This window comes from Drosophila teissieri, chromosome 3R, assembly GCF_016746235.2.
Source record: "Drosophila teissieri strain GT53w chromosome 3R, Prin_Dtei_1.1, whole genome shotgun sequence".
Taxonomy (NCBI): Eukaryota; Metazoa; Arthropoda; class Insecta; order Diptera; family Drosophilidae; genus Drosophila; species Drosophila teissieri.
The window spans coordinates 31,763,509-31,789,043 of NC_053032.1; the positions used below are offsets into that span (position 1 = coordinate 31,763,509).

The 25,535-nt window shown below is 47.2% G+C and overlaps 7 protein-coding genes across 10 annotated transcripts; 1 reads left to right on the forward strand and 6 right to left on the reverse strand.

The window, feature by feature from the left end:
* Positions 1-353: 353 nt before the first annotated feature.
* LOC122619797 (sodium-coupled monocarboxylate transporter 2) lies at positions 354-3,348 on the reverse strand. The gene is made up of 7 exons (XM_043796937.1): positions 3,028-3,348; positions 2,476-2,635; positions 2,213-2,330; positions 1,925-2,144; positions 1,611-1,860; positions 1,020-1,552; positions 354-953 (listed from the first exon to the last, which is right to left on the reverse strand). Exons 1-7 carry the CDS (start codon positions 3,273-3,275, stop codon positions 605-607), a joined length of 1,878 nt encoding a protein of 625 aa, XP_043652872.1. The 5' UTR covers positions 3,276-3,348; the 3' UTR covers positions 354-604.
* A 544-nt stretch (positions 3,349-3,892) lies between these two features.
* Positions 3,893-7,163, reverse strand: LOC122621069 (sodium-coupled monocarboxylate transporter 2). 2 transcript variants are annotated; one of them, XM_043798807.1, is made up of 10 exons: positions 7,080-7,163; positions 6,866-6,995; positions 6,356-6,795; positions 5,878-6,037; positions 5,684-5,801; positions 5,409-5,628; positions 5,215-5,355; positions 5,015-5,123; positions 4,401-4,933; positions 3,893-4,338 (listed from the first exon to the last, which is right to left on the reverse strand). In XM_043798807.1, the coding sequence occupies exons 3-10, from the start codon at positions 6,574-6,576 to the stop codon at positions 3,981-3,983; spliced, it is 1,860 nt and encodes a 619-aa protein (XP_043654742.1). In that variant the 5' UTR covers positions 6,577-6,795; positions 6,866-6,995; positions 7,080-7,163; the 3' UTR covers positions 3,893-3,980. The 2 variants fall into 2 exon arrangements, with proteins under 2 accessions (XP_043654742.1, XP_043654743.1); XM_043798808.1 differs by lacking the exon at positions 6,356-6,795.
* Positions 7,164-7,976: 813 nt separating this feature from the next.
* Positions 7,977-10,116, reverse strand: LOC122621071 (sodium-coupled monocarboxylate transporter 2). Its single transcript, XM_043798809.1, has 4 exons — positions 9,624-10,116; positions 9,445-9,562; positions 8,541-9,385; positions 7,977-8,484 (listed from the first exon to the last, which is right to left on the reverse strand). The coding sequence occupies exons 1-4, from the start codon at positions 10,014-10,016 to the stop codon at positions 8,065-8,067; spliced, it is 1,776 nt and encodes a 591-aa protein (XP_043654744.1). The 5' UTR covers positions 10,017-10,116; the 3' UTR covers positions 7,977-8,064.
* A 1,893-nt stretch (positions 10,117-12,009) lies between these two features.
* On the reverse strand, positions 12,010-13,354 carry LOC122621439 (putative glycine-rich cell wall structural protein 1). The gene is made up of 2 exons (XM_043799295.1): positions 13,251-13,354; positions 12,010-12,949 (listed from the first exon to the last, which is right to left on the reverse strand). Exons 1-2 carry the CDS (start codon positions 13,266-13,268, stop codon positions 12,407-12,409), a joined length of 561 nt encoding a protein of 186 aa, XP_043655230.1. The 5' UTR covers positions 13,269-13,354; the 3' UTR covers positions 12,010-12,406.
* Positions 13,355-18,039: 4,685 nt separating this feature from the next.
* LOC122620118 (beta-glucuronidase) lies at positions 18,040-20,534 on the reverse strand. The gene is made up of 5 exons (XM_043797432.1): positions 19,275-20,534; positions 18,901-19,217; positions 18,589-18,850; positions 18,396-18,534; positions 18,040-18,336 (listed from the first exon to the last, which is right to left on the reverse strand). Exons 1-5 carry the CDS (start codon positions 20,439-20,441, stop codon positions 18,161-18,163), a joined length of 2,061 nt encoding a protein of 686 aa, XP_043653367.1. The 5' UTR covers positions 20,442-20,534; the 3' UTR covers positions 18,040-18,160.
* Positions 20,535-20,811: 277 nt separating this feature from the next.
* LOC122619128 (E3 ubiquitin-protein ligase HRD1) lies at positions 20,812-23,846 on the forward strand. 3 transcript variants are annotated; one of them, XM_043795868.1, is made up of 7 exons: positions 20,812-20,936; positions 21,002-21,359; positions 21,422-21,478; positions 21,535-21,723; positions 21,779-22,628; positions 22,687-22,901; positions 22,958-23,846. In XM_043795868.1, the coding sequence occupies exons 2-7, from the start codon at positions 21,234-21,236 to the stop codon at positions 23,399-23,401; spliced, it is 1,881 nt and encodes a 626-aa protein (XP_043651803.1). In that variant the 5' UTR covers positions 20,812-20,936; positions 21,002-21,233; the 3' UTR covers positions 23,402-23,846. The 3 variants fall into 3 exon arrangements, with proteins under 3 accessions (XP_043651803.1, XP_043651805.1, XP_043651804.1); XM_043795870.1 differs by having other exon boundaries at positions 20,884-20,946; XM_043795869.1 differs by lacking the exon at positions 20,812-20,936 and having other exon boundaries at positions 20,969-21,359.
* LOC122619130 (JNK1/MAPK8-associated membrane protein) lies at positions 23,763-25,406 on the reverse strand. Its single transcript, XM_043795871.1, has 6 exons — positions 25,223-25,406; positions 25,027-25,160; positions 24,756-24,968; positions 24,520-24,692; positions 24,331-24,465; positions 23,763-24,274 (listed from the first exon to the last, which is right to left on the reverse strand). The coding sequence occupies exons 1-6, from the start codon at positions 25,328-25,330 to the stop codon at positions 24,123-24,125; spliced, it is 915 nt and encodes a 304-aa protein (XP_043651806.1). The 5' UTR covers positions 25,331-25,406; the 3' UTR covers positions 23,763-24,122.
* Positions 25,407-25,535: the final 129 nt, after the last annotated feature.

Genomic DNA, 25,535 nt, shown 5'->3' on the forward strand with positions numbered 1-25,535 from the left:
TAGGTAAAGGTCGCTTCCTTGGGCGATCTCTCCTAACTTAATTCGTAAATACAGGCTAGAGTAAAGAGAAAACTTTTTCAATGAAAAAAGAGAAACACAAATTCTAATAGTAATACTAATGATAAATAATATATAAACACAGCAAGAGCGTAAATTAGTTTTGGAAGCCGTTGCAACTGAAATGATCAGTCAGACCGTTTTTGTATGTAGCATATCTTCTGTATAAGGCATTCTTCATTTGAATATTCTTTTGTAAATAAATCTTAAATATATACAAGAGAAATGAAACTTGTTTGGCCGTTCTCAAAATGGAATTGATATTATCTTGTCGTATGCAAATATATTTGTTTTTCTTTTGGAGAAGTTTAGTTCTTCTTAAATATCATTTTTGATTAGTTACAGTTTATTTCCAGCTTACAAATGGTTTCATAGGAAATGTAAATAACATGTCATTTTATTTTGGAAATATTCGTCAGCTAAATATGAAGGCAAACTCATTAGAGCTGTAAACCTTTTCTTGAGTGATCCACTGATATGATGGTGTATTACACCAATTCTTATTCATCCTTAAATATTATAATGCAAATGTACAGATGTGGTAATACTAAGCTTCTGCTATGCTGCCATTTTCCTTTTCCTTGATTTGCTCGTCGGAAAGTGGCGTCTTCAGAGGCAACTCCTCTAGCTCTAAAACTGGACTTGGCTTGTTCAACAAGTTTCGGACGAATGGTGAGTAGAGCTTGGGGTTCTGCTTTTCGTCCTTGTCCAAGGGCCACACATAGCTCATGGGAATGGCCCACGCGAAGACTAGAAGAGCACCGAACACCTTGTACCAGTAAAAGGATGTGTCGTAGATGGAAAAGTCGCGATTGCTGCCGAATGCGGTTGTAAGCTCTTTGGGAGCTTCCAGCGAGGGAATCGGAGTAGTGGCTACGCTGGTGGCATTATTGTTTCTGGAGAAAATGTTTACAAAAAGTTAATATATTATATTGGATTCAGATTTACACTACACTACTTACATTGCATTCAAGATGACCTCGAAACCTTTGGCCTCACACTTGTCCAGGCCATTGGGCAAGGTATCGTACCTAATCAGTCCAGCCTTGAAGTTCATCTGGCCATTGATGATGATCCACAGCATCGCCAGGCAGCTAAAGGCGATCCCACTCACCGCCACCTTGGCATTGCAACGCGGCACAAACATGCCGAGGCAAAACACTCCCACGACAGCGCCCATATTGATGCCGGTAATCGTCCACATTGTCTGGATAATGGAGTTGAAGTTCTGCACGACGAAGCCGCCAACGATGCAGTACGCTCCCATAACCATGATCACCACTTTCATAGTGGCATTGGCTTTGGCTTCCGTGTGATTGATTCGCGGCTTGATGTAGTCGAAGTAAACCACTCCGGCAAAGGAATTGAGACTGGCGGAAAGGGAACTCAGCGAGGCACTAAAAACGCAGGAGATGAAGATGCCAGGCATGCCCATTATGTGCCCCATTATATCCTGGATGAAGAACGGCATCAACTTGTCGGGTTTGCTGACCAGCTGAACGAAGAGAATATTATAAAGGAATTCATTTACAGCAACGGATCAGAAATCTCACCCCAGCCTGAATGGGATCGCATCCGTAGTAGTAGGAGAACATGATGATGCCGATGAAGCAGGTGAAGGACATGATGAGTATGAAGCCAAAACCAGCCATGAGAAGGCACCTCTTGGCGTGGCCATAAGAGGGCAAGGACACAATCCTCTGCACGCAGCTCTGGTCCAGGCCAAGCTTACCTGTCCACATCAGAAGGCCGCTGGCCATTCCACTAAAGAAGGTGGCGCGCAGGCGGGGATCGATACCAAAACTAAAGGAATCACACACCAAATTTAGCAATTCTTAATGGAATGTTAGGCCACCCATGTACTTACTCATAGTTAAAACGGCCCCCCTCAGTGGCGTTTTCCAAAACACTGGCTAAGCCTCCTGAGTTCGAGGTACCCAAAATGGCCACCAGAATAACCGAGAGCAACATGACGCCTCCCTGAACCACATCCGTCCAGACCACCGCCTTGATCCCGCCGAGCATCGTGTAGAAAACGCAGATGGATGAGACCACAGTGTTGATCAGATGAATGTTGTATCCGGTGACTGCAAATGAAAATGAATTTTAATTCAACCACTGACGCGCCTGCGATTAAAATCTATTTCCATTATACCTTGGGAAAAGGCCAGCGAAGGCACAAACATGTACACGGGAAGCATCAGGAATTGGTTGAGGACGAAGGTAACCGTCACCAATTGTCGTGTGCGCTTGCTGAATCTCATCTCTAGATACTGTAGAAGAAAATCAAATGGAGATTGGTTACGAAGAATGTAATGATTTGTAATCAAAACAATAAGAAGGGCTTTAAAACCACAAACTTTAAGGTTTGCAGTTAAAAGACCTCGTTTTTTTAAAGTTTTGAATATCTTCACCTACCTCGTAGCAGTTGGAGACATTATTATCGTAGAAAACGGGCACAATGATATATATAAGGACGGGCACCGCCAAAACCATGGCCCAGACCACGAAGATCATATTGAATCCGAAGGAGTACGTCTCCGCCGGAACGGACATCATGGCAACTCCAGACAGCTGACTGAAAGGGATCGAGAAATTAGTAGCCATTTAGGTATATCCCTTCCTAAGGTGACTTCAAATAGCAATACATTGTACCATTCTAAAATTAATCAAGAGCCCACTGGTAACGGCTCCCGGAAAAAGGGGGCTCGAACCTTAGTGGATCTATTTCACAAGATTCGCGGTAATAGTGTAATTCATCTAAGCTTTTTTATGGCCGTAATAACTGGCATGCGCATTTGGATAAGATATACGGATAGACGTACGGGAATAGAATAAATGGCTTAGAGGAAGGAGGCCCGATACAGCGATACTATCTTTATGGCCCGTGGTGTGTCTGGTGTGCCTTCACTGGTACTACGACGCGTGACGACATGGAAATTTATGGGAAAAAGCGTGCGGGACACTCACCTCGAGACAAGGGAAATGGCTACAGGGAGCGTTGGCATCTTCTTTCCACCCTGCAGGTACTCCTCGGTGGTGTTCTTGGCCTTCGAGAAGAATCCGAAGTAAACTCCAATTCCTGCTGAGGCGCTCAGCATCAGGACGAAGACTATGTAATCCGTCAAGCTGAAGCGGAGGTCCTCCATGGCAGCAGCCGTGGCAGCAGTCGTGGCAGTGGCCACTGTGCTGGCCAAATCGCTAACACTGCTAGTCATCCTTGGAATCGCGAAATGGGGTAGACCGAACCGGAAACTCCTCGGTGCTTAGGTTCTGGATGCTGCCAGCACACTCGTGGAGATCAGATCTTGGACGCCCTTCTTAAGTAGCTCCTCGAGCTGGATGACCACCCTTATCTCGACACGATATCTATTCATGTGAGTCGTAATCGGAGCAAATCGTAAATCAGGAGCGCTTCTTATCTGGCTAACTAAAAGCCGGCCGATGTTACCGGTTCGCATCTGGAATTCCTGAGACATATACCCTCCCTAGAGTACCAACTTGTCTATCATCCTTTAATGCAGATTTTCCCTATCACCAGTAGCAGAAACCCCTAAAAGAAGATTCACCAGACGACGGTCTTTAAGTCTTTACGCATTTGCGAGAGAAGTGGGGACCTTGAAGTGCCCTCTGGGTCAATGGACCTTAGAAAAGTATATTCGCAGATATATTTCATATAGTTTTTGAAAAATCTGGTGGGGTTGAACTGCTTTAACTTATACAATTATCTTTCTCAGATTGCGTGGGTTGCAATTATAGCTTGGCGATACATTGGTTGATTCATTCACTAAATGTAAAATCACTATTTTTCTCTAAATTTAAAAAAGATTTAATATTTCTTTCCATTTTGTTTTTATTTAGCATTCTAATCGTCTTCCTCATATTCCTCATAGCCATTGAATAATCAAAACCTTTAAGGGGAATCAGTGAATGGTGCCAGCTTCTTTTTCCTTTTCGGTAGGATCTATGCGGAGTTCGGGAATTTCGCCGGCTTTTGCTCCTCGCAGTGGCGCCTCCTCCAGTTCCTGATCCGCATCAGGCAGAGAGAGGAACTTCCTCACGAATGGAGAGTACAGCTTTGGATTCTGCTTCTCGTTCTTGTCTGGTGGCCAGACGTAGCTCATCGGGATCGCACACAGAAAGACCAGAACGGTACCCAAAACCTTGTACCAATAGAACGAGATGTCGTACAGGGAAAAGTCCCGATCGCTGTGGAAGGCGGTGGTCACTGGTGCGCCGGAAGGAGGTTTCATCGTGACAGGGGTGAAGTCGGTCTGGTTGCTGGAATGGAGCATCTACTAAGTGAGCCACACCTCGGATAAGCATCCCAATAGTCTACTTACATCACGTCCGCAATCATGTGAAGGCCTCTGGCCTCACACTGATCCAGTGAGTTGGGCAGCACCTCGTACTTAATCAGTCCGGACTTGAAGTTCATCTGGCCATTGACGATGATCCACACCATGGCGACCACACTGACAATAATACTTATGACAGCCGTTTTGCCATTGCAGCGGGGCACAAACATTCCCAGGAGGAACACGCCCACCACTGCGCCCGTATTTATGCCCGTAATGGTGACCACCGTCTGCAGGATCGAGTTGAAGTTCTGCACCATGAAGCCGCCCAGGATGCAGTACCCCCCCATTACCACCACGATCAGCTTCATGGCCCAGTTGGCTCTGGCCTCCGTGTGCCGAATATGGGGCTTTATGTAATCGAAGTAAACCACTCCGGCCAGGGAGTTCAGTGTGGCGGAAAGCGAGCTAAGGGCGGCACTGAACACACAGGAGATGAATACGCCGGGCATTCCGGCCAGGTGTCCCATGATGTCCTGCACGAAGAACGGCATCATCTTGTCCGGCTTGCTCACCAGCTGAGGACAGAACAAAAAGGTATGTTTTATAATTCCATTAAAGAAGAAGTATAATATTCGGTATATTAAGATTGAACTTACACCAGCCAGCATCGGATCGCATCCATAGTAGCGGGCGAACATAATGATTCCCGATACGGTGTTGAAGAAACTTATGATAAGGAACCCTAGGCCAGAAACGATCAATGATCTGAAAGGAGCAAATTAAAATATATCAAATGCTGTTCCGGGGATCGAGGTCTATCTATAGCGATAGCTCATTCTAGTGAATTATCCCTTACTTCTTAGCATGGGAGTACGAGGGCAGGGAGACGATGCGCTGCACGCAGCTCTGGTTCAGGCCTATATGACCCGTCCACATGAAGATGCCTCCCATGGTGGCACCCCAGAAAGTCATCCGTAAGCGAGGATCCAATCCAAAGCTAAATGATTGAGTTATTAAAACCCGACTTTCGGAACAGATCAAATAGCTCACTCAAAGTTGAATCGTCCGCCTTCAGAGGCGCGTTCAATAACAGTGGCTACGCCTCCCGATCGCATTGTGCCCAAAACTCCGACGGCAACCACAGAGAGTAGCATGATGCCACCCTGGACCACATCGGTCCAGACCACCGCCTTGATCCCACCCAGCATCGTGTAGAAGATGCAGATGGAGGACACCATCACGTTGATCAAGTGGATGTTCATGCCGGTGACTGAAAGGTGGGACTTGGTTTAGACGGATGTCGACCGAGTTAGTATATTACTTACCTTGGGCAAAAGCGAGCGATGGAATGAACATATAGACGGGTAACATCAGGAACGAGTTGGTCACGAAGAAAAAGGTTACCAACTGCCGCGTTCGCTTATTAAACCGCATCTCCAGGTACTAAGGTGGGAGAAAGCAATTAAATAATTTTGGAAATTATTATTGTATTTCTTATTGTTCTCAGCGTTTAGCTCACCTCATAACAGTTGGAGACATTGTTTTCATAAAAGACAGGAACAATTACGTATATTAAAATAGGAATCACAACAACCATGGCCAGGACCACGAATATATAGTTGAATCCATAGGTGTAACTCTCCGCCGGAATGGACATGATGGCAATGCCGGACAACTGGCTGAAATGGGTGCATGTAAGTTATTGATTGGATTCCAGTAGCTATATCCCCCTCTCAAAGCCGAGTATATCCTTCTTAGTAAAAGGTACTCGGTAGAATTACGATTTATGACTAACGCCCAAACAGATTCCCCAGTTCCGTGTGGGTTACACAATCGTTTTACTGGGCGGCAAATTAATGAGCCAAATCCGGAGAACTTCTTAAAACACGTAGAGAAATTGACGCAGCTACTTTTTACGGCCGTCAAATAATAAAGATAACTTATGACGGAATCGGGAGAAATCCGGCTGAAACTGCCGGACACTGCTACACTCTCACCTCGCTACCAGGGATATCGCTATGGGCAGGGTCTGCATCTTCTTCCCGCCGCGCAGATACTCCTCCGTGGTGTTCTTGGACTTGGAGAAGAATCCGAAGTACACCCCAATGCCCGCTGACGCTCCCAGCATGATGACAAAGACGAGGTAGTCCGTGAGTCCGAATCGCAGGTCCTGCGAGGCGCCGGACACAGCACTGGCCATGGTGGTGGTAGTGGACATCTTGTCCGTAAGGATGGGGATCTGCTGTATCGAGTGTTATGCGCTTGGTGGGTGTTTCGACTTTCGACCGATCCAACCGGTTCACATTTCACGGATGCTGGTGGCAAACTTGCGGGCCCTGGCCTGGATTGTACTTAAATATAGCTCCCGTCCGGGGCGTCTCCTTATCTGAACTTGACGTTGCCCCGTAAATCAACCGGGGCTTAGTGCTTCACTTATCTGTCCGGCATGCCGCTCTTATATTGTGCTATAGCTACGCCTGGCCGCCGAGGCCATCTTCTTCACTTACCAGGTGGCGGGGCACGTGGAATCTCGGCCTACACTTGGAGTAGAACTTGACCTGGAGCATAGTAATGGAGCAGCATCTTGGTAAGGCGTTTGTGCTGGTATCTGTTTGCTCTCGAAGTTTGCTGAAAGTGCTTTGAATAGATAGTATAAATGATTGGTATTGCTTTTGCATCGATTTCGTGCACTAGGGGGTAATGCTTTATGGTTAAATCAACCTGTTGTTTCACTGCTTCAATTATAAATAGATTTGTTGATTGCTCTCTCTGGTTCCCAATACTGTGTAACTGCTCAGCTGTGGCAGCGTTTTAGTATTTTATTGCCGGGGTCAGTATAACCAAATTTAGGGTTTTATAATGTCTTATAAAGCGGATTTGGTTAAGCTGAATGTTATATATATATTATCCACATGGATTTCTGTACTTAACCGAGTTTATATATGAGGAAGCCTTAGATAAACATGAATCATAAATGCCAAAGTGCATCTGTGGCCGTTCAAGCCATTGCCGATACCCTGCAGTCGCGCACAGAAGTCAAATCATCCATCACATGGATGGCTTTCTTCGGAACTGGTCTGTTTACTCTTCTCACGTCGTTCGAAACTTTCCATGTTCGGTGTTTGTCTTTGCATAATTCTATTTTTTTGACAGTGGTAAATAGTCGTGGTGGGGCTGCAGGGGGCATGGCCCCTGGTATACGGCCCTACGCCGGAGTGTTTACGGCTTAACACCGTTGGCCCACCGATTACGGCCCAAATATTTGCCAGTGCCAGCGATAAGAATTACGACTCTGACTGGGAGATTTTGCACGACTGATACGGCTCATCATTTGCATCGCGGCTTCTTTGGACTCGCACGACTGGACGGAGGAGTTCGGGTTTATCTTCCGGCTATATTTAGACCGTGTGGCTATAGTGACATCGCAGTCTTCAGGAGGATTCAAACCAATCCGGATCGCTAGACTGAGCTCTTTTACAACGAAATGGAAAGACATATAGACATATGTAATCTTCTATAAATAATCTCACACTCGGTTGCTTTGAACACGACAATCGCGAACTGTACGACAGAGAAAACATTCAGAGTAACATTTTAGAAACATAGAGCTTTATAACATATCTCGATATATTCATATTCCTATTGTATAATATAACACATCTATGCTTATAAAGCATATCTTAATCCTTAAGTTCCAATTCGAATCTCAGACCTTTTCGGGTTTCTCCAGCTTGAACTGCTCGGGTTCCTCAGACGGCGTCAGTTTGTAGTGGACGAAAGGCTGCACCACCGGGGACAGGAGCTTGGGGTCCAGTTTGTAACCGGGCCCAGACTTCAGGAAGAAACTCATCGCAATACCCAACAGCCAGGTGATGATGAAGCCTGCGACCGTGTACCAGTTAAAGGAGAGGTCCAGGATGCTGAATCCCTTGTCCACCACAGGGGCTTCTGTGGTGGAGCCAAGGATCAGAGGTGAAGCTGTGCTGAAGTCCGTTATGGTTGCGTTCAAAGAAGCCGGACAACCGGATGTGCTCGTGGGCAGAGTGTCGTAGTGATTGCGGCCCCAACTCAAAGTCACAATGGTGGCCATGCAGGCAATGCTGCCAAGAACTCCAATTAAGGCAGCCTAAGTGAAGAGAATGGTTAGGACATCTGCAACATTCGGAAATCCTGAAAACGTACCTTGCCGTGGACTTTCGGAACCAGCATTCCCAGCATAAAAACGCCACACGTCGAGCCGAAGCTCATGCCTCCAATGGAATAGATCACCTGCAGAATGGAGTTGAAGTTCTCCACGATCAATCCACCCAGGATGCAGTAGATTCCAGAGAAGAAAACGAACGATTTCATAATCACGTTGGCCCGGTGCTCCGTGTGCCGAATGTAGGGCTTGATGTAGTCAAAGTAGACAACTCCTCCCAAGGAGTTAATGCTGGCGGAAAGTGTGCTGAGGGCGGCACTGAACACGCAGGAAATGAAGACGCCTGGCATGCCCCACAGATTGCCTACGGTATCCTGCACGAAATACGGAACCATCTTGTCCACCTTGGAGACGTGGCCAGACTGGAGGGGATCGCAGTCGTGGAAGCGGGAGTACATCACAATGCCAGTGAAGCAGTTGAAGAACATGATCAGGATGAACCCGAAGCCAAAGAGCACCAGGGATCTTCTGGCGTGAGCTAGTGAAGGCAGGGACACGATTCGCTGCACGCAGCTCTGGTTCAGGCCCACATATCCCGTCCACATCATTGTCGCCGATATGAACGTGTTCCAGATGGTGGAGCGCGTGGTCAGGTCAAAGGTGTAGTTAATATCCAGGCGTCCACCTTCCCCGGCGATGCGCAGCACTTCGAAGAAGCCTCCCACTCGGTGAGCGCCCATCACGCCCACTAGGACCACGGAGGCAACCATAATGGCTGCCTGGATAACATCGGTCCAGACCACAGCCTTGATACCTCCAAACATGGTGTAGAAGACGCAGATGCCGCACACCACAGTGTTGATGAGGTGCACATTGAAGCCAGTCACTAGTAGTTAAGAAACATTAGCAACGAGGAGAGGGTAAGTCAAGCTAGTTGGCACTTACCCTGTGCAAAGGCCAGGGAGGGCAGGAAGATAAAGATCGGGAGCATGAAGAACATCGTCATAATAAACAAGAAGGTCAGCAGCACTCGCACCTTGCGACTGAAGCGCATCTCCAAGTACTGCGAATATGCAAGATAAAATACAATGTTCCTTTGGAAAATCGCACTCCTAGTCAGTCACCTCATAGCAGTTTGTGATGTTGTTGTTGTAGAAAACTGGGATCACCACGTAGTTGAGCAGTGGCACCACAACTACCATGCACACCACGTTGAAGAACCAATTGATGCCGTAGGCGTACATTTCCGCCGGAATGGTCATTATGGAGATCGCCGACAGCTGACTGGCCACCAGCGAAATGGCGATGGGAATCGTTTTCATCCGCTTGCCGCCCATGAGGTACTCCTCGGTGGTGTCCTCCCCCTTGGCAAAGAATCCGAAGTAGACTCCAATGGCGGCAGAGATGCACAGCACCAGGGCGAACACGCCGTAATCCGTGCCGTTGAAGACGAACTGTGAGTCGGGAACCACGGTGGCAGCGATTGCCAGGACGGTAGCGTTCGAAAGGGACGACATTTCGGAAGAATTCGCTCGAGAACGCACAGTCTCTAGTAACTGGAGCACTAATCACTATTCACTTCCCGGCTCCGATTACGGAGAATCACGATTAAACGCATCACGGCGCCCGCCTCGTCTTTATATATACCGTGGTACCGTGCCCAGCCTGTTCTAAATATTATCTATTGACGGCGCTCTCGCGTACGATCTTATCTAGATGGTGGTATTATCCATTAGGATCTAAGATCCCCTCAGTCAATTCCCCGGCCGGCCTGCCTCACTCACAGTGTGTGTCCGATAAGAGCTCCGGAGCTGACCGAGATTACGTAAGACGGCACCCATCCATTCATTGTGTTCGCTGTCATCCGTCCCGTGTTGAATGTTTACCCCTAAATCTGCACTATAATCCTGCTGAGAACCTCCAGTCACTGGCGGCTTGCCAGTCACCCTAGGAGATCTTCTTCTCAGATGGATCTCTCTCGGAGATCGTACTCCGGACTCGGCCCCAGACAAGGCCACTCCAATTGTTGACGCTTATCGAGAGCCTGGGGATAGAGTTTTATGGGCCCTTAGTGAGTTTTCAAAAGTAACAGAGATAACTTTGATTGCTGCTAATTCTTATCAAGCGATTTACTCAAGATCATTAACATAACATAAGGCCTTGTTTAACTATTGTAATCTGCTTTCTTCTACTATGTGTACAATTTTACAGCTGCCTTAGCTTTTGAAAGCAATCTCAACTCAAACCTAACGAGGTCAATTTCTATTAGAACATCAAATGAATCAGTTGCTAGTAGGCTTGGAGTATTCGTAATATGGCTACATGTTCATTCGCTAGGACGCTTGCATGATGGCATCTGCAGTTTTCTACTTGTGGTGGCTGCGATGTCGTAATCGGGATTCCACGGCTACCACAGCTTCCACTTCATTTGGCGCCTCATCTGCCAGTGCAGCTTTTTGGGTGCACTTGCTCGTATGTAGATATGTATGTATGTACATATGAGGACGGCCACCTCGCCACGCATTCAATTGGGAAATCTAATGACGCCGAGTGTTGTTGGTTAAGTGGCTGCAGCTTCGAATTCAGCGTCCACTTCATTTATGGCTCTGGGCCACAACTCCAACTTCGGCTGTGGTAATTGTTGATGTCCATCGACTCATCATCCCCCCACCGCCTTTCCCGCCACCTGCTGCAGTTGGCCCAGAGTCTCGGCTGCATATGTCGCAATATTCGCGTAATGAGCGCCCCTCCGGCACCCTCTGCCATCAGCCATCCACATCCACATCCCCATCTTCATCCAATCCACATCTTCCATTTTAAGCACTTGCACGACAGTCATCGCAGCTGAAGTACCTCGTACACAGCAAAAAAGGGGATAACACATTGATTTGAATGAGCAGTTAAAGACATGAATCATAAGTATCGGATTCTGAAAGATATTTTACCAAGTAGAAAGTTATTTCACAGATTACGTATACCAGCTTATTACTTATATCATTTATATATGTATATACTTTTGTCATTTGTAGTTACTGATAACCATGGTTTGGCTCAGTGTACGAGCAGATAGGGCAGGGGTCAAAGCTACCTTATTACCGAGCGTAAAAGTGAAAGGATTGCTGGCGATGTTTGGCTTGGTATTTAAAAACTCACATGGGCCAGTGACAACTCGGTTTACGTGGAGCTGCGAACTCGATCAATTGGAATGGGTCTATGTGAATGGATTGTCGGATTGTCATTACGAGATCATCGAGTGTTTCGGAGGTAAGCGAGGAGGCAATGCGAAACGAGGTCAGTTTGTTGTAATCATCAGATGTGATGATGTTTGGCAAGATAGCAAATGCTGCGTAAACTCCCCACGGTAGTGAAATTAAAACAATGTAATCGTTTAACGGTGACAAAATTTACTATTTTTTTTATTGTTTTCATATTTTTTTGTTGTTTCTTTGTTTGTTTCATATAAAATAAAAACACTTACGAGCTAGTAATGCGTTATAACACTGTCTGGGGTGTTCTCCATCTTGGTGTTTTGGGTGTTTCGGGTGTTGTGGGTGTTGTTGTGTGGCTTTCGTTTGCGGGTTTTCTTGTATTCGTGTAGTGTGAGAAACTATTTACAAGGGTTACAAAAAAGCCCAAAACGAAGTCCCGAATTGGTTGGGGGTTTTTGAGGATTCTGGGGAACGGGCCTTAGAGAGTTTTGGGGTACAGTCGCTGAGTTTGGGAAGAGGTCTTGAGAAGGGGAAGCGATCACCAGTTCTCTCGGGATCAGAGCGGATCGGTAGTTCCTTTTTTAGGTCCAGGTTGCCCAAATTGGTATAGTGTTGGTGTCGTCTTTGTCGGTTTCGTGTCCGTCGGTATTCATTTTTGGCAGAGGTGTGTCTTTCGGATGTGAGACCTGTTCAAAGATCTAGAAGGGCGCTCCGTAGCTGCCGCTGGGCCTTGAAGGGGCGCCATAGGATCCGGATGGGGCACTGGGGTATCCACCGCCACCTCCCTGCTGGGAGCTCTGCTGGGCGAACTGAGCCACCTGGATGGCCTGGCGGACGCCTTCCAGATCGATGCCCACGACACGGCCACCGCCTCCGATTCCGGGGGCTCCGTAGCTGGTGGAAGGTGGACCGTAGCTGGAGGATGGGCCACTAGGATAGCCACCGCCGCCACCGCCGCCGCCGCCTCCGCCACCACCGCCCTGCTTGCTCTCCTCGTTCAGCAGGATCTGACGGACCTGCTCCAGAAGCTGGGGATCCACGTTCTGGCCCTCGGAGGTCTGGAAGCCGCCGCTCACAGCCTGGTAGCCGCCGCCGCCACCGCCACCGCCGCCGCCTCCGAATCCGCCGCCGAAGCCACCTCCAAAGCCACCGCCGCCGCCACCACCGCCTCCGCCGCGAGGATAGTTATATCCGGATGGTGGCTCTGCTGCAGCCAGAGCGGCCAGCGCGAACACTAAGAACTGAAAGGAGAAAGTGGAGGTTAGTGCACTTTCCATACCAGATTCGCTGATCTATTCTTGTCAATTAAATATTTGTAAGGAACTGGTACTGCGTCTTTTTGGGGCATGTATATGCTCCCTTTGAAGGCACAAGGAGAGTCTTTGAATCTTTTCAGTTAATTTCAAATCCAATTGCAGCGTTTGGCGTCCGAAAGAGTAACTCTTTCTAAATCCCTTTATGGTCTGTAATCCGTTTGAGTCCCAATTTGGTCGGCTGGCTGATCGGCTGGTCTTGAGATCGCCGGGATCGTTTGGTACTTACCACTGAGAAGGAGTTCATAGCGACGATTCGGGTGAGTGTGTTTGTTGGGGGGAAGAGTTGAGTAGAGTAGAGTGGAGTGAATTTGGTTGCTTCCGAGTGGGGAACCAGCGACTGAATGCATCTCCACCGCCAGCAGAGCCACTCTTTATACCCGCTGGTGCTCAGCTCTTGGGCTTTCGGGCCAACTCGTCCACTCGGCAACGTCATTATCGCCAAACTTCGTCTGCAACTTGTTTTTGTTGCTGTTGCTGTTGCTGCTGGGCGCTTCTCACAATAAAACAAAATTTCCAATTGGAAAACAACGGAGAGACAGAAGAAAAAGAAAAGAAAAGGCCGAAAAAAATAAAATGTCGCTAACGATTTTGGTATTTGAAATTTTCTTCGGCACTTTCCTTCGATTCGCGCGGACCAGGAAGTGATTTTTCCCACCACCGCGATCGAATCCGCCGAAGGTAAGTAACCCAGCCGCAGCCACTGAGATTTTTTGACAGCCCACGAGGATCATGGCAGCCAAAGGCATCCGAAGCATATTTCGCTTGGCCATGAGGGATGGCTCCACTCCACTGACGAAACTGCAGTTCGCATTTCCCGTTGCCCAACTGCAGTTGCATTTCAATTGTGGGTAAGTCGCAACCTGGGCCCGTCATCCATCAGCATCAGCGTCACATGGGCACGAAGATTACGAAATGGGCTGGGAAATGCGAATTCGTACGCTCTCGATGTGGAGCAGTAGGGCCCTGGCACCACGGGGCGTATAATTAATGTTTCCCAAGGAGCCAAATTATATGTACGTTTACAGATGGGTGGTGCAATCGCCAGAGCCCGAAAATATGCACTTTACGCTTTGGAAGGCATGAAGGTTGGTATGTCTTTAAAACTAAAAAACTAGAGAAACTCCCAATAACTTACACTACATTGAGTTAAACGTTGCTGGCAACACTTGTCACCAAGTGACCTCGAATTGAGACCGAAAACCACATATCTGCGCTCATTCTGCCAGAAGTGAAAGAAGTCCCCGATGGACAGGAGGCCCCGTTGTGCCCATTATGTCATGTCGGTGAATGAACACCTGTGGAGTCGCAGATGGCAACCAGAAGGTGCAATAAAGAAACACAATGAAAGGGAAGACGCCTGCATTGGATCGGACGACTGGAAGTGAACCTGGCCGTAAATTGGACTAAATGAGGTTTATTTACATCTCGACACTCACTTTCGCAAACACCGAAAACCGGCAATGACTTTGGCTGCGCTCCATGCAGAGAAATCATTTCCCCAAACAACTTTATGTACTTCAAAAGTCTTAAGATAAGTAAGGAGCTATCTACACTCCATTATTCTGCGATCATAGGAGTGTTTGCTCTGATATAATACAGTAGTGCTTTCATTTCTTCACTATTATGTTTGAACCATCATCAGAGGCTGCGTTCGGGCTTTTCTCTGAGTGTAACCTTCTGAAACCTTCACGCTCCAAAGTGAAGGACTCTCTGCGTTGCGTGTCGCCCTGCGTTGGGGCACGATCCGCAATTGGTGGCTGGCGCTTTGGATGGGGATCGGGTTCGACTTGGGACTGGGATTGAGTTCGGGGGCAACAATGAGATGAAAGTCAACACTTCACACTCGATGGCGGAGGCAGCGGAGGCAGCGGACCCAATGACAGTGCGCTAAATCATTTTCGTGGCTCGGAACTGTTTAGATCTGCTGTGTCTGCCACCACTGTCGTTAATTCGGTTTATTGTGGTCGAGAGATTCCGGCGAAGGTCTCTTACCCATCGATGGCGTAATTCCATCTTTGTGGGACTTCGCTTTCGGCCGTGTAATTGGAGCACCGGGAAAAGGTCACATGCCAGAAAAATGCCAAAGCTCTAAGCTCTGGTTTATTAAATGTATAATTTATTATATGCTCGGCGCTTTGGCACCTTTCTATCTGCAGTAAACATTTTATCAGATCATCATCTCCAAGGCGATGGTCCTTTGAATAGCATTTGGTCATTATTGATATAGTTGTGGGAGTTTAAAAATAACTTCTTTTCCATTAGCTTTGCCTTTGTTTTGGCTTCGTTGTTTTTGTTTTTACCTCGGTTTTTTGCAACTTTAATGAACGCTTTTTATACGTCGGGGCCTATCTGAACATATCCATCATTAACACGTCTTCCACTAGGTCAGCTTTAGACAGTGATGGCGATGGCGATGGCTTTGGCTCTTGGCTCTTGGTTTTCGCCGTTCGCTCCGTGTCCCAGTATTTTTCTCAGTCGGCTTAGCCAGGCCCGAACCAAAACTCATTATGCCTCCGTGTGAGCGTGCGTAATTGTTATGACACTATAATTGGGCGAGCAATAGCAAAACAAAGCCGAAACACAAATAAAATCCCCTCAAATGCAAAGGCTGCCAACTGACAGACGCGCCTAAATTATCAAAACGAATTTGCCTCGTTTGCTTCCCAGATTTCGTTTGCTATTCGTCTTTTGCAGAGGGACATCGGCCCCGCACCATAAGCCCATTTCCAAGTTAAAGCCATTTTAGTGTAACTTATTATCTTTAATGTTATCCAAGATTTACATTCTAGAAATAGATACAATTGCTCTTGGCAATAGCCGTCCATGTTCCTACTTAAGAGCCATCATGGCGTATGCGCAACCTAGCAACCAGCACCGTTCTGGTCTTCGCGGATCCACACAGGTGCCTCATTGCGGCTTGGAAAACGCTAATCGACGGACAGGTGGACAAAAACCGCCTAATTAATTGACTATAGGAGGGGTAATTTGTCACAGTCGCAGACGAGGCTGATGGGCGACAAAAAACCGACCATTCCGGCCTATTGATGACAGAGGGAGAATGGCCGTGCGACAAAGTTGTAACCGCGATGCTGATGAAGATGAGTCCGCGAATTGTTTGCCTATCCGACGGTCTTTGGTGGCTCATTCTCTGTCTCTGCAGGTCCCTCCAAGCCGATGAACCCCTGGACAGGCTGCACAGGTTACATAAGCCAGCGAGCCCCCAGCAGCGGCAGCAGTTTGGTACACAGGAAAAATATGTGCTTACTTCGCATACTGCCATGCTCACATATCCTCAAGTGTGCAGCTCCAAAGATCTAAGATTATCCCAATGCGATTGCATTAAAGTAATTTATTTGATAAAAGCTGCGCAGATTGTTAACTGTAAGGATTTTGAATTATTGTTGCCGAACGCCGTACAGTTAAAGAATTGGTTTAAGTCGGCTTATTCAAATGACAATAAATATTATTAATATAAGGTATTAAAAAATAAAGGTTTCTTTTAAATCTATCGTAACACCCATTGTTAAAAATGTAAAAATATGTTCTCTAGGCATTAGGCATTAGGATTTGACTTCAATAGCCGTGTAGCCGCACTACCTGCACTATGGCCAAACATCCAACGGAGTGGTCTCCGCTCCTCCTCCACCTCCTCCTCCACTCCACTCCATCCCATCTCCACTTCACCTGGGCCAAGTGACGCTTCTGTCGTTTCCTCGTCGCGGGCCGAAACGGGTTTTGGATTTGGCATGCGAGGTGCTCCCCGCTTTATGTAAGTCAAGCGCGACGACCAACGACGTAGTCATGGAGCTGGAGCATGGGCACGGAGCAGGGAACTTGGAGCGCGGAGCATGGAGCCGGCTGGCGGGCAGATGCGCAGACTTGGTGGAGGTGGAGGTGTGAGGTGGTGGAGCAAATTCAGTGTCTGTGCAATGCGAAAAGGCAAAACGGGCAGCAGCAACAGGAGACACTCAAAGAAAATAGTAAGTACTTTTCAACGTACGCGATTTTTGCTGGTAACTGACATTTGAGCTATTTAAAACCAATATTAAAAACCCACTTTTTATAGTCAGAACAACAAAGAACTGATTTTTGGGAAGAAAAGTTGTAATGTTTTTTTCAGAAACCGGGAAAAGATGGCACGGTGTGCATGGAAAAGCCGCCGCTGAATGGGAAATTGCTGCGACACGTTTTTGCCTTGGTCCGCTGGGATGGGATGGGATCTGTGACCGGTCTGAGTCGGCGGTGGTCTGGTGTCTATGTCTCAGCCCCACGTTTGTTTTCCGCATAAAAAGACACATTCATGCTGGCATTCTGCAGCCAACTTTAGCCTTTCGGTGCTAACCATTCGGCTGGCTTATGCAAAACTCCACATCCTCAACCAGTCCGCGATGATGTGCCTTGTGCAACACCCCAGACACTGGAGAGTCTGACCGGTTGATCCACCCGCCATGTGGTCATCTAGGTGCATCATTCTCGAGGCGGAGTAAAAGTAAAAGTCGAACTGCGTAGCCAGCGGGAGAAGAATGGCAATCACAGATCGAAGATCGCCGTGAAGCAGCTTGCTCATTTAGCCTTCTTAATTATGGCACAAATTCGTTCGGCCAACTCATCTGCTTTTTGGCCATGGAGGTGCCCCATTGTGCGCCTCATTTTGCTATTTTGTGTTTCTCTGGCCAAAACGCGAGAAGTGGCAAGGTATAAAACATAAATGGTTTTACGAGGGGGTCTAAATGAGTTAATTAGGTTTGCAGTCGAGAGGTCTTAACCAACACGAGTTGGCCATGGCAAAGCCAATGAAGATATCAGAGATAGGGTAATATGTAGGTGGATGGATACATTTTGTACTACATGAGCCGTGCAACCTTAAAGGTTTTGAGTTATTTTGGCAATCATTTTATTCATCATTAGCCAAGATTCCATGTTTAAAAGAGAGTAGTCATATTTCACCATTGCAATGAAAAACTAAAGAAAGTATTTATATTGTGAACAATATCACTAATGGAGTTGTACAAATGTATAAGAAATCACGATTTAATAGGAATAGATAAATACTCATTTTGATAACTTGTTGCACAAATCATTAAACATGGTCTTCATCAGAAAACTTTGTGCGATACTGGTCCACGAACCCTAGCTTCAAAGCTCGTTATGGATATGCTTGGAAATGTAAACAGTGAGATCCTCAGGCAGCTCAGACAAATCGAACTCCTTGGCTAGTGCGAAGTACCGCTGCCTAAGGATGTAAGCCACTTCTTTGGGTTGCCGGTTCCTTGTAAAGACTCCCTTCTTGTTACCGCCCACGCGAATAATGGCTGCAGTATATAATTTTCATTGGTTGCAACTCTTGTTCAAAAACTTTCGAAATACAGACTCTGCGCGGTCCGAAAATCGGCGAAGTTCCAAACAAACTCTCCAATAAACCATCCTCTCCTACGTAGCTCGTCGAAAGCCTTAAAGTGGCGGGAGAAGAGCTCAACCTGGTATTCCTCCGACCAAATAAAGGCGGGAAGCTGAGAGGAAAAAAAGAATTAGCATCCATTAAAAACCCGGACGGGGTACCCTACTGAATGCATGCCCTCTATAGTGTCGCCGCCGTACTCAAATTGGATGACAGGCTTTCCGAACTTATCCCGCCAACCCTGGGCCTCCGTTGTCAACAGGTTGATTATCATGTCAGTACGGCCCGCGTTCTGATACCAAGAGTTATAGCGATTAAAGCCCACGATGTCCAGAAACTGCGCCAAATGGCAAGTGGAAGAGTTGGCATTTATAGCCGCGGTTAGAGGGCGTCCGTGAGCAATGCCTCTCGTATAGTTTACCAGAGATCTAAGAGGATCTGCGTTAGTTTTGTTTTATGAGTCCTACATTCTACTGACTGAAAGTATTTAAGGGCTCCCTGCTTGTTCGATCTCGGCTCATTGGCTACCGACCACGCAATCACACTTGGGTGGTTTCTGTCCCTGTGGATCAGTTGCTCCAGCGAGGACATGTGGTGCTCCAGTAGCTGCGGCTCGAAGATGTCTATATTGACAGCAGGGCACTCGTCAATTATCATGATGCCATGCTGATCGGCAAACTGCATCGACTCTTCGGAATAGGGATAGTGAGAGGTGCGATACGCATTGGCACCAATCCACTTCAGCAGATTAAAGTCTCGAGCAAGAAGCGCATTATCCAAACCTTTTCCACGGATCTAAAATAAGGAATTAGACTAAGTGAATGACCCTATTTTCCTGGCAAACAAGCGTACATCGGAGTCCTCGTGCCGTCCAAATCCCCGCAGATAGAGGGGTTTGCCATTCAGAAGCAGGCTGTCGTTGTTCCAGCTTAAACTGCGTATGCCCACTGGGAGACGGTAGGTATCCTGCAGAGCTTCCGGCTCCTCCTCGTTGCTGGCCACAAATAGCTCAAATTGGAGATTGTATAGATAGCCGGGATCGAAATGCATCAGGTAGGGCCACCAGGGAGTTGCATTCGGCACCAGCAGAGTACCATGGTAGACCGCTTTGTTGATCTGTTGGGCGGCCACATGACCATCTTTGTCCCTCAGTTGCACCAGAAGATGGGTGGGCTGGATGTGGAGGCCCTCTTTGCTCCCATCCAACCACACGCGGTAGTCTATGCGGCCCAATCCTTCGTTAGTTAGTTGGGTGCTGACCTCCAAGTCGCTGATGTGGAGCAGAGGGGTCGTGTACAAGTGAACACTCCTGTGAATTCCCGCGTAGTTAAAAAAATCGAAAGTGTAACTTTGGACGGGCACAAAGCCGTTGTCCGTAGCCGCGTTGTAAACTGAACCCTGAGGAATAGTGCGGTTGCTCAGGCGATTGTCACACATCACCGTGATCCTGTTATTACCGCCGAAACTGAGCAGTCCCGAGATCTCCGACTCAAAGGGTAGGTGGCCAATGGAGTGACTTGTGGCGTTCTTTCCGTTGATCCAAACTACGGCCGAATAGTGAACGCTGCTGAATCGCAGCCAAGTGCGTTGCATAGCCTTCCAGGAGGGTGGTACGAAGAAAGTACGCTCATACCACACGGTTCCAACGTGATCCCGCAAGTTATCCGTGGTGATGTCGTTATAGGAGGCAGGCACTGGCATCGAAATAATCTCCCTTCCGGTCTTCCTTAGGGCATCCATAAACCACTTGTCCCTGATTCCCTGCAAGGGGTCAGATGGGTCACTCCTAACCAGTTGCCACATTCCATCCAAACTCCGCACTTCACGGGTCTCCGATTCCCTGGGATACAATAAACCCTTGGTTGGTGTGGGTTTTCTGACATCACCATACTCAAACAACAGGGAATCAGTTGGTTCTTCGGGATGGTCGATTACGAAGAATTCGTCTTCGGTGGCAGCCAAAAGAAGCTGGAGACTGCTAAGCAGTAAAAAGATGACGGGGATCCTAAGCATCCCCATCGCAAATCGGAATATTTCGGTCCAATTACAATTTAACGACTACTACATAAACATTTGAGAACCGTCTTCTTCTTTTTCGCCCGGCTTTTGATAAGAGCGGCTGAAGTGTGACCAGCGCAGAGAAAGTAAACTTAATTTTTATATATAAAATTGTTTACACAAACTTGAAATTGTAAACGAAGAATTTAGAATTAGGTTTAGCCTTCCATTCTTAAAAAATAAAAATTGGTTTCCATAAAACATCATATTTCTAAAACTGCGTTTGAACGATCTGCTTAAGAGGTTGTAATAATTAGCAAATAGCTTTGTATATACCAAGCCTAATATTTTTTCTAACTGCGTCAAAATCATTCATTCACATTTATTTTTAAATACAATTAGTCCGTGACATTGGAATTCGTGAAAGCAATCGATTGTTTCGAGGGAGAAATCGATGCTGTCATATAATATCGATAAGATATTTCACCATCTGGTAGCACGACTAAGTTCATACGTGTAATTATCGGTAGTTAAAAATAAAAATATTAATACGCCTTAATAGCGACAACCCCCAATTTCAGAGTTGGAAATCTCGATGGCAATGCAAACAACTTCGTTCGGCTAACAAAACCCGACTAAATTCCAACGTCAACGAGAGCATAGACGATATTTTCGGTTTCTCCCCAAGTGATACCGATTCCAAGAGCTACGGCCTTATATGTAGAGTGGGGGCAGGCAGAGATCCCGGCCAAAATTAACATATTCCTGGAGTCCATCAGCCAGCTGGCGGCCCTGGCGACCTCGAGCGGCATCATGCAGCTGCTCCTATCGTCCGTTTGCATGGCGCTGACCAGCGCGGTGATTGGATTTGCCTACTACCAAAAACAGCAGTTCTATCCTGCGGTGGTCTACATCACCAAGTCGAACGCTTCCATGGGGGTGAGTAAATCCTATCAAACAATCCAGTCCCATGCCCAAACTTACTTTTCATTTGCTTCCAGGTCATCTACATACAGTTTTTTGTAATTGTCTTCATGTTCGGCAAGCTTCTAAGCAAGGTGACATACCAGTAAGACTTCCTTGCAAACCCGCACTAACATTGTTATTCCCTCAGATCTTTCTGGGCACGCTACGTGCCGCAGAGTTTGAGCATCTGCTGGAGCGCTTTTGGTACGCCCTTACGGAGACCTGCTTGGCGTTCACCGTATTCCGGGATGACTTTAATCCGCGCTTTGTGGCCTTGTTCACAGTTCTTCTATTTCTGAAATCATTCCATTGGCTGGCTGAGGAGCGGGTGGACTTTGTAAGTTAAGCCTCACGAAAATATCCAATTTGTTTTAATCCTTAATCCACCGTAGATGGAGCGTTCCCCCGTGCTCGGCTGGCTCTTTCACATTCGCGTGGGCAGTCTGCTCACAGTGCTGGGCATCCTAGATTACGTTCTCTTGATCCATGCCTACAACTCCACTTTAGTGCGTGGCCCTACCGTGCAGATGGTCTTCGGCTTCGAGTACGCCATCCTTCTGACCGTAATCGCTAGCACGGCCATCAAGTACGTTCTTCACGCCGCGGAAATGCGCACGGACACGCCCTGGGAGAACAAGGCAGTGTTCCTGCTCTACACTGAGCTGGTTATTGGACTTATTAAGGTGGTGCTGTATCTACTGTTTGTCGTGATCATGGCTAAGATATACGCGCTGCCCATGTTCGTATTCAGGCCTATGTTCTTTACCTTACGCAACTTCCGTAAGGCCCTGAATGACGTGATTATGTCCCGGCGGGCCATACGCAACATGAATACTCTGTACCCCGACGCCACGCCTGAGGAGCTGCGCCAGTCAGACAACATATGCATCATCTGTCGCGAGGACATGGTTAATCACTCAAAGAAACTGCCCTGCGGCCACATCTTCCACACTACATGCCTGCGCTCGTGGTTCCAGCGCCAGCAGACCTGTCCAACCTGCCGTCTGAACATCCTTCGAACTCCAACCGTGAACTCCACAGCGATGCCACGTCAAGCCGATGAGGCTGTGGCCGCAGCTGCTGGGAATCCCATTCCGGCTGCAGCAGGTGCCCAACCTGCTGGCGGTGTGCCTCCTCCAGCACCAGTTGCCGTAGTCGACGGCAACCAGGCACGGGTCAATGGCAATGTAGCCGGAGGTCAAGCCTTGCCGCCAAACTTTGCGGATCTCTTCGGCGATGCCAGTAAGTTTCGAAGTTTGTTCCTTAAGACACTATCATAATCGTCGCCTTTCACTTTTAGCCGGCTTGCCCAATGGATTGCCTAACCTGGCTGGTTTGCAGATACCTCCGCCGCCAGTTATGCCCATGCTTTCGCCTTTTATGATGCCTCCCCACTTTGGCTACCTCACGCCCCTGCCGCCGCCGCCGATGCCACAGGACCTGACCAATTTTACCGACGAAGAACTGCAGGCCATGGAAGGTCATCAACGTGATCATATTGTGCAGCGTCTAAAGGTGCGTTTTCGATCATCTCCTTATTGTACATTTTCCAATCAACGATCACCTTTCAGTTGCTGCAAAACATAAACCTTATGCTGGATTCCGCGGGGATAATGATGTCCCAGTACCAAAGTTTAGCAGCGCGCTTGCAGCTTACTGCAGCGACGCCAGCACCCGCGGCCAATGGATCTGCTGGTTCTAGCGTATACGACATGCCCAGTACCTCGGCCACGGCCATGGCTCAGATGGAGGCTCACCAGGTTACTCCAACAGCAGCAGCAAGCGCACCGTCTCCGACGATGCCTGTAGAAAAGGTAACCATTGAGGATTTGGGAGCGGACGCTGACGAGGATGATATACCATCGACAGCCACGGAGGCAGTGAGCATTCCCAACTCCGATGCCGACTTCGAGGAGAACTCCTCGGAGCTGGGTGAACTAAGGAAACGCCGATTGAAGTTCCTTGAGGAGCGAAACAAGTCTGTTCCCGCTAATGAGCGCACGACAGCGGAATAGGCGCCTTAAAAACTGAAGTCAACACTCCAAGAAACGGCAGCGACAACTCACATCCCACAAAAAAAAAAACATAAACAGGACGTGCTTGCGTTTATCACATTTTTAATCTCTTGGCTAGTATTGATTTTATTTATACTCCGACGTTCATCCGCTGCATCCTGTCCTTGACTTCTGTTTTTTTCTACGACTTGCGATATGGGAATATTACGACGAAGACGACAATGACGACTATGATGCCCCCGACTTCACACACTGAAACACGACCGCGAAAAATCGGCATGTGGAACGAAGGATCTGAACGTGAAACGCGAAATGCGGCATCAAAATCCAATATGTAGCAATATGTATTGTGTAAAAACTATTTTAGAGATGGGAAACTGATGATTTGTATTTAATATTACTATATGTGTATAATTAATGTGAAATATAATTAAAACGAAAAGAACGATGAATGGATTAAGATTATGCGACGAAACACTTAAGAGGACCTGCTCCTGACTTATCTTTGAAAAGTTTTTTGATTGCATTGTTGAGGTTCGAATTATCAATTGAAGTGATTTACAGAGCTGCACTGATAGATGCCTTATATTCGGAACAGGTCCGAGTCTGAGCTACGCACTAAATGTAAATAAATTAAAAGACGCGTACACTACACATAGATAACAACAGTCGATCGACGAGTTTCCCGGGCGTGGAAAATTTGCATCTGCAAGTCGCCGCATCAAATTCTCGACTCCAACTCCCGGAACTCCGCCGGATCCGTGAAACGTACGGTCAGAATGTAGAACAGTGTGGGAAAGGGTACCAAGCACATAAAGGCATAGTGGTAATTCAGGGAGGTGAGGCCGTAGGCCAGCAACATCCAGTGCACAGCTGGGAAATTAGGCTGATGGTATAGATTATGTATGGTGAATATGCACTTTTCTTACCTATAATGACCACGTTTTTCAACTCCCACACCGAGGAGTGAACCAATGCCTTCAGGGTTTGATCCAGTTTAAGGGAGTAGTGGATGGCATTGGCCACCATGGATATGGCCACGCTAAGGTAGGGAAAAGAGTAATCTGAAAAGAAAAACATGTCAACACCAATATATTAACAAGTTATTATGTACTCACAGATCAACCCACATCCCAACGCATGGATAAAGGTGAGCAGGGGCAGGAAGTAAAGAGCCGAGTAAATAGGCGCCTTGCTTCTGCCCCCCACATCCATAACTTTGCTGACCAGCGGTCGTATAAGAAACATATTCACCAGACACAGAAAGTAGAAAACCAGCACAATGGTTTGCCTGGGAAACCAACAATAAAATTAGTTCTATGAAGAACTGAAAGCTTGGGCGGGAGGGCCTTACAATGGGTAAACTGCCTCCTGGGTGCAGTAGACTCGCGCCTCATAATTGGGGCTGGGATTGTAGAACAATGTGTACCAGTCAGTAAGTTTGCGAACATCACAGGCGTAGAGTCGCAGCTCCCACATGGGCTCCATTAACAAAGTGGCCAGGATAGCAGATATGGCCACCTCAACGAAAGCGCTGGCCGTCAGGATCAGCTGCTTCCGGGAAAACCTAAGTGGAATCTCTAAGTAAGTTCTCCTTCTAGTTGGCTTAGTTCATTTCTGCTCACTTTCGATCCTTGGCGTCCATGTCTATAAAAAAGCAGTGCATCATCAGCGGCAGCATGGTCATGAATCCCAGGTATAGCCAGGAGTATGTGGTTAACTCGTCGCGGCATGGAGAGCAGGCGAAGCTTTGGTTCACCTGAACAATATACAAATAAACTATATTCCAGGTGCCGTTTTAAAGGATGCTGGAGCACCAACCCGTGATCCCCGGGGACAGACCCCGCAGCTGCTCCAGCTGTTATTTCCAAGCGGTGATCGTCCGCAGTAGGCTCCTGGGCAACGTTCCAACGCGTCGTACATTCTCATGCAATCAAAACAATTATTTTGTATTGTATATTACATTAAACAAATGAAAACAAGTCTCCTATCGTTATCGGTCCTATCGTTATCAGTAAGACCATTGAAGACGAATAGGCTGTTTGTGTACTTGAGTTAATTATGATTTATAAAATGATAATAAATCAGAAGGACTTCCAAATTTGTAATAAAAATATAAATTACCTATATATTA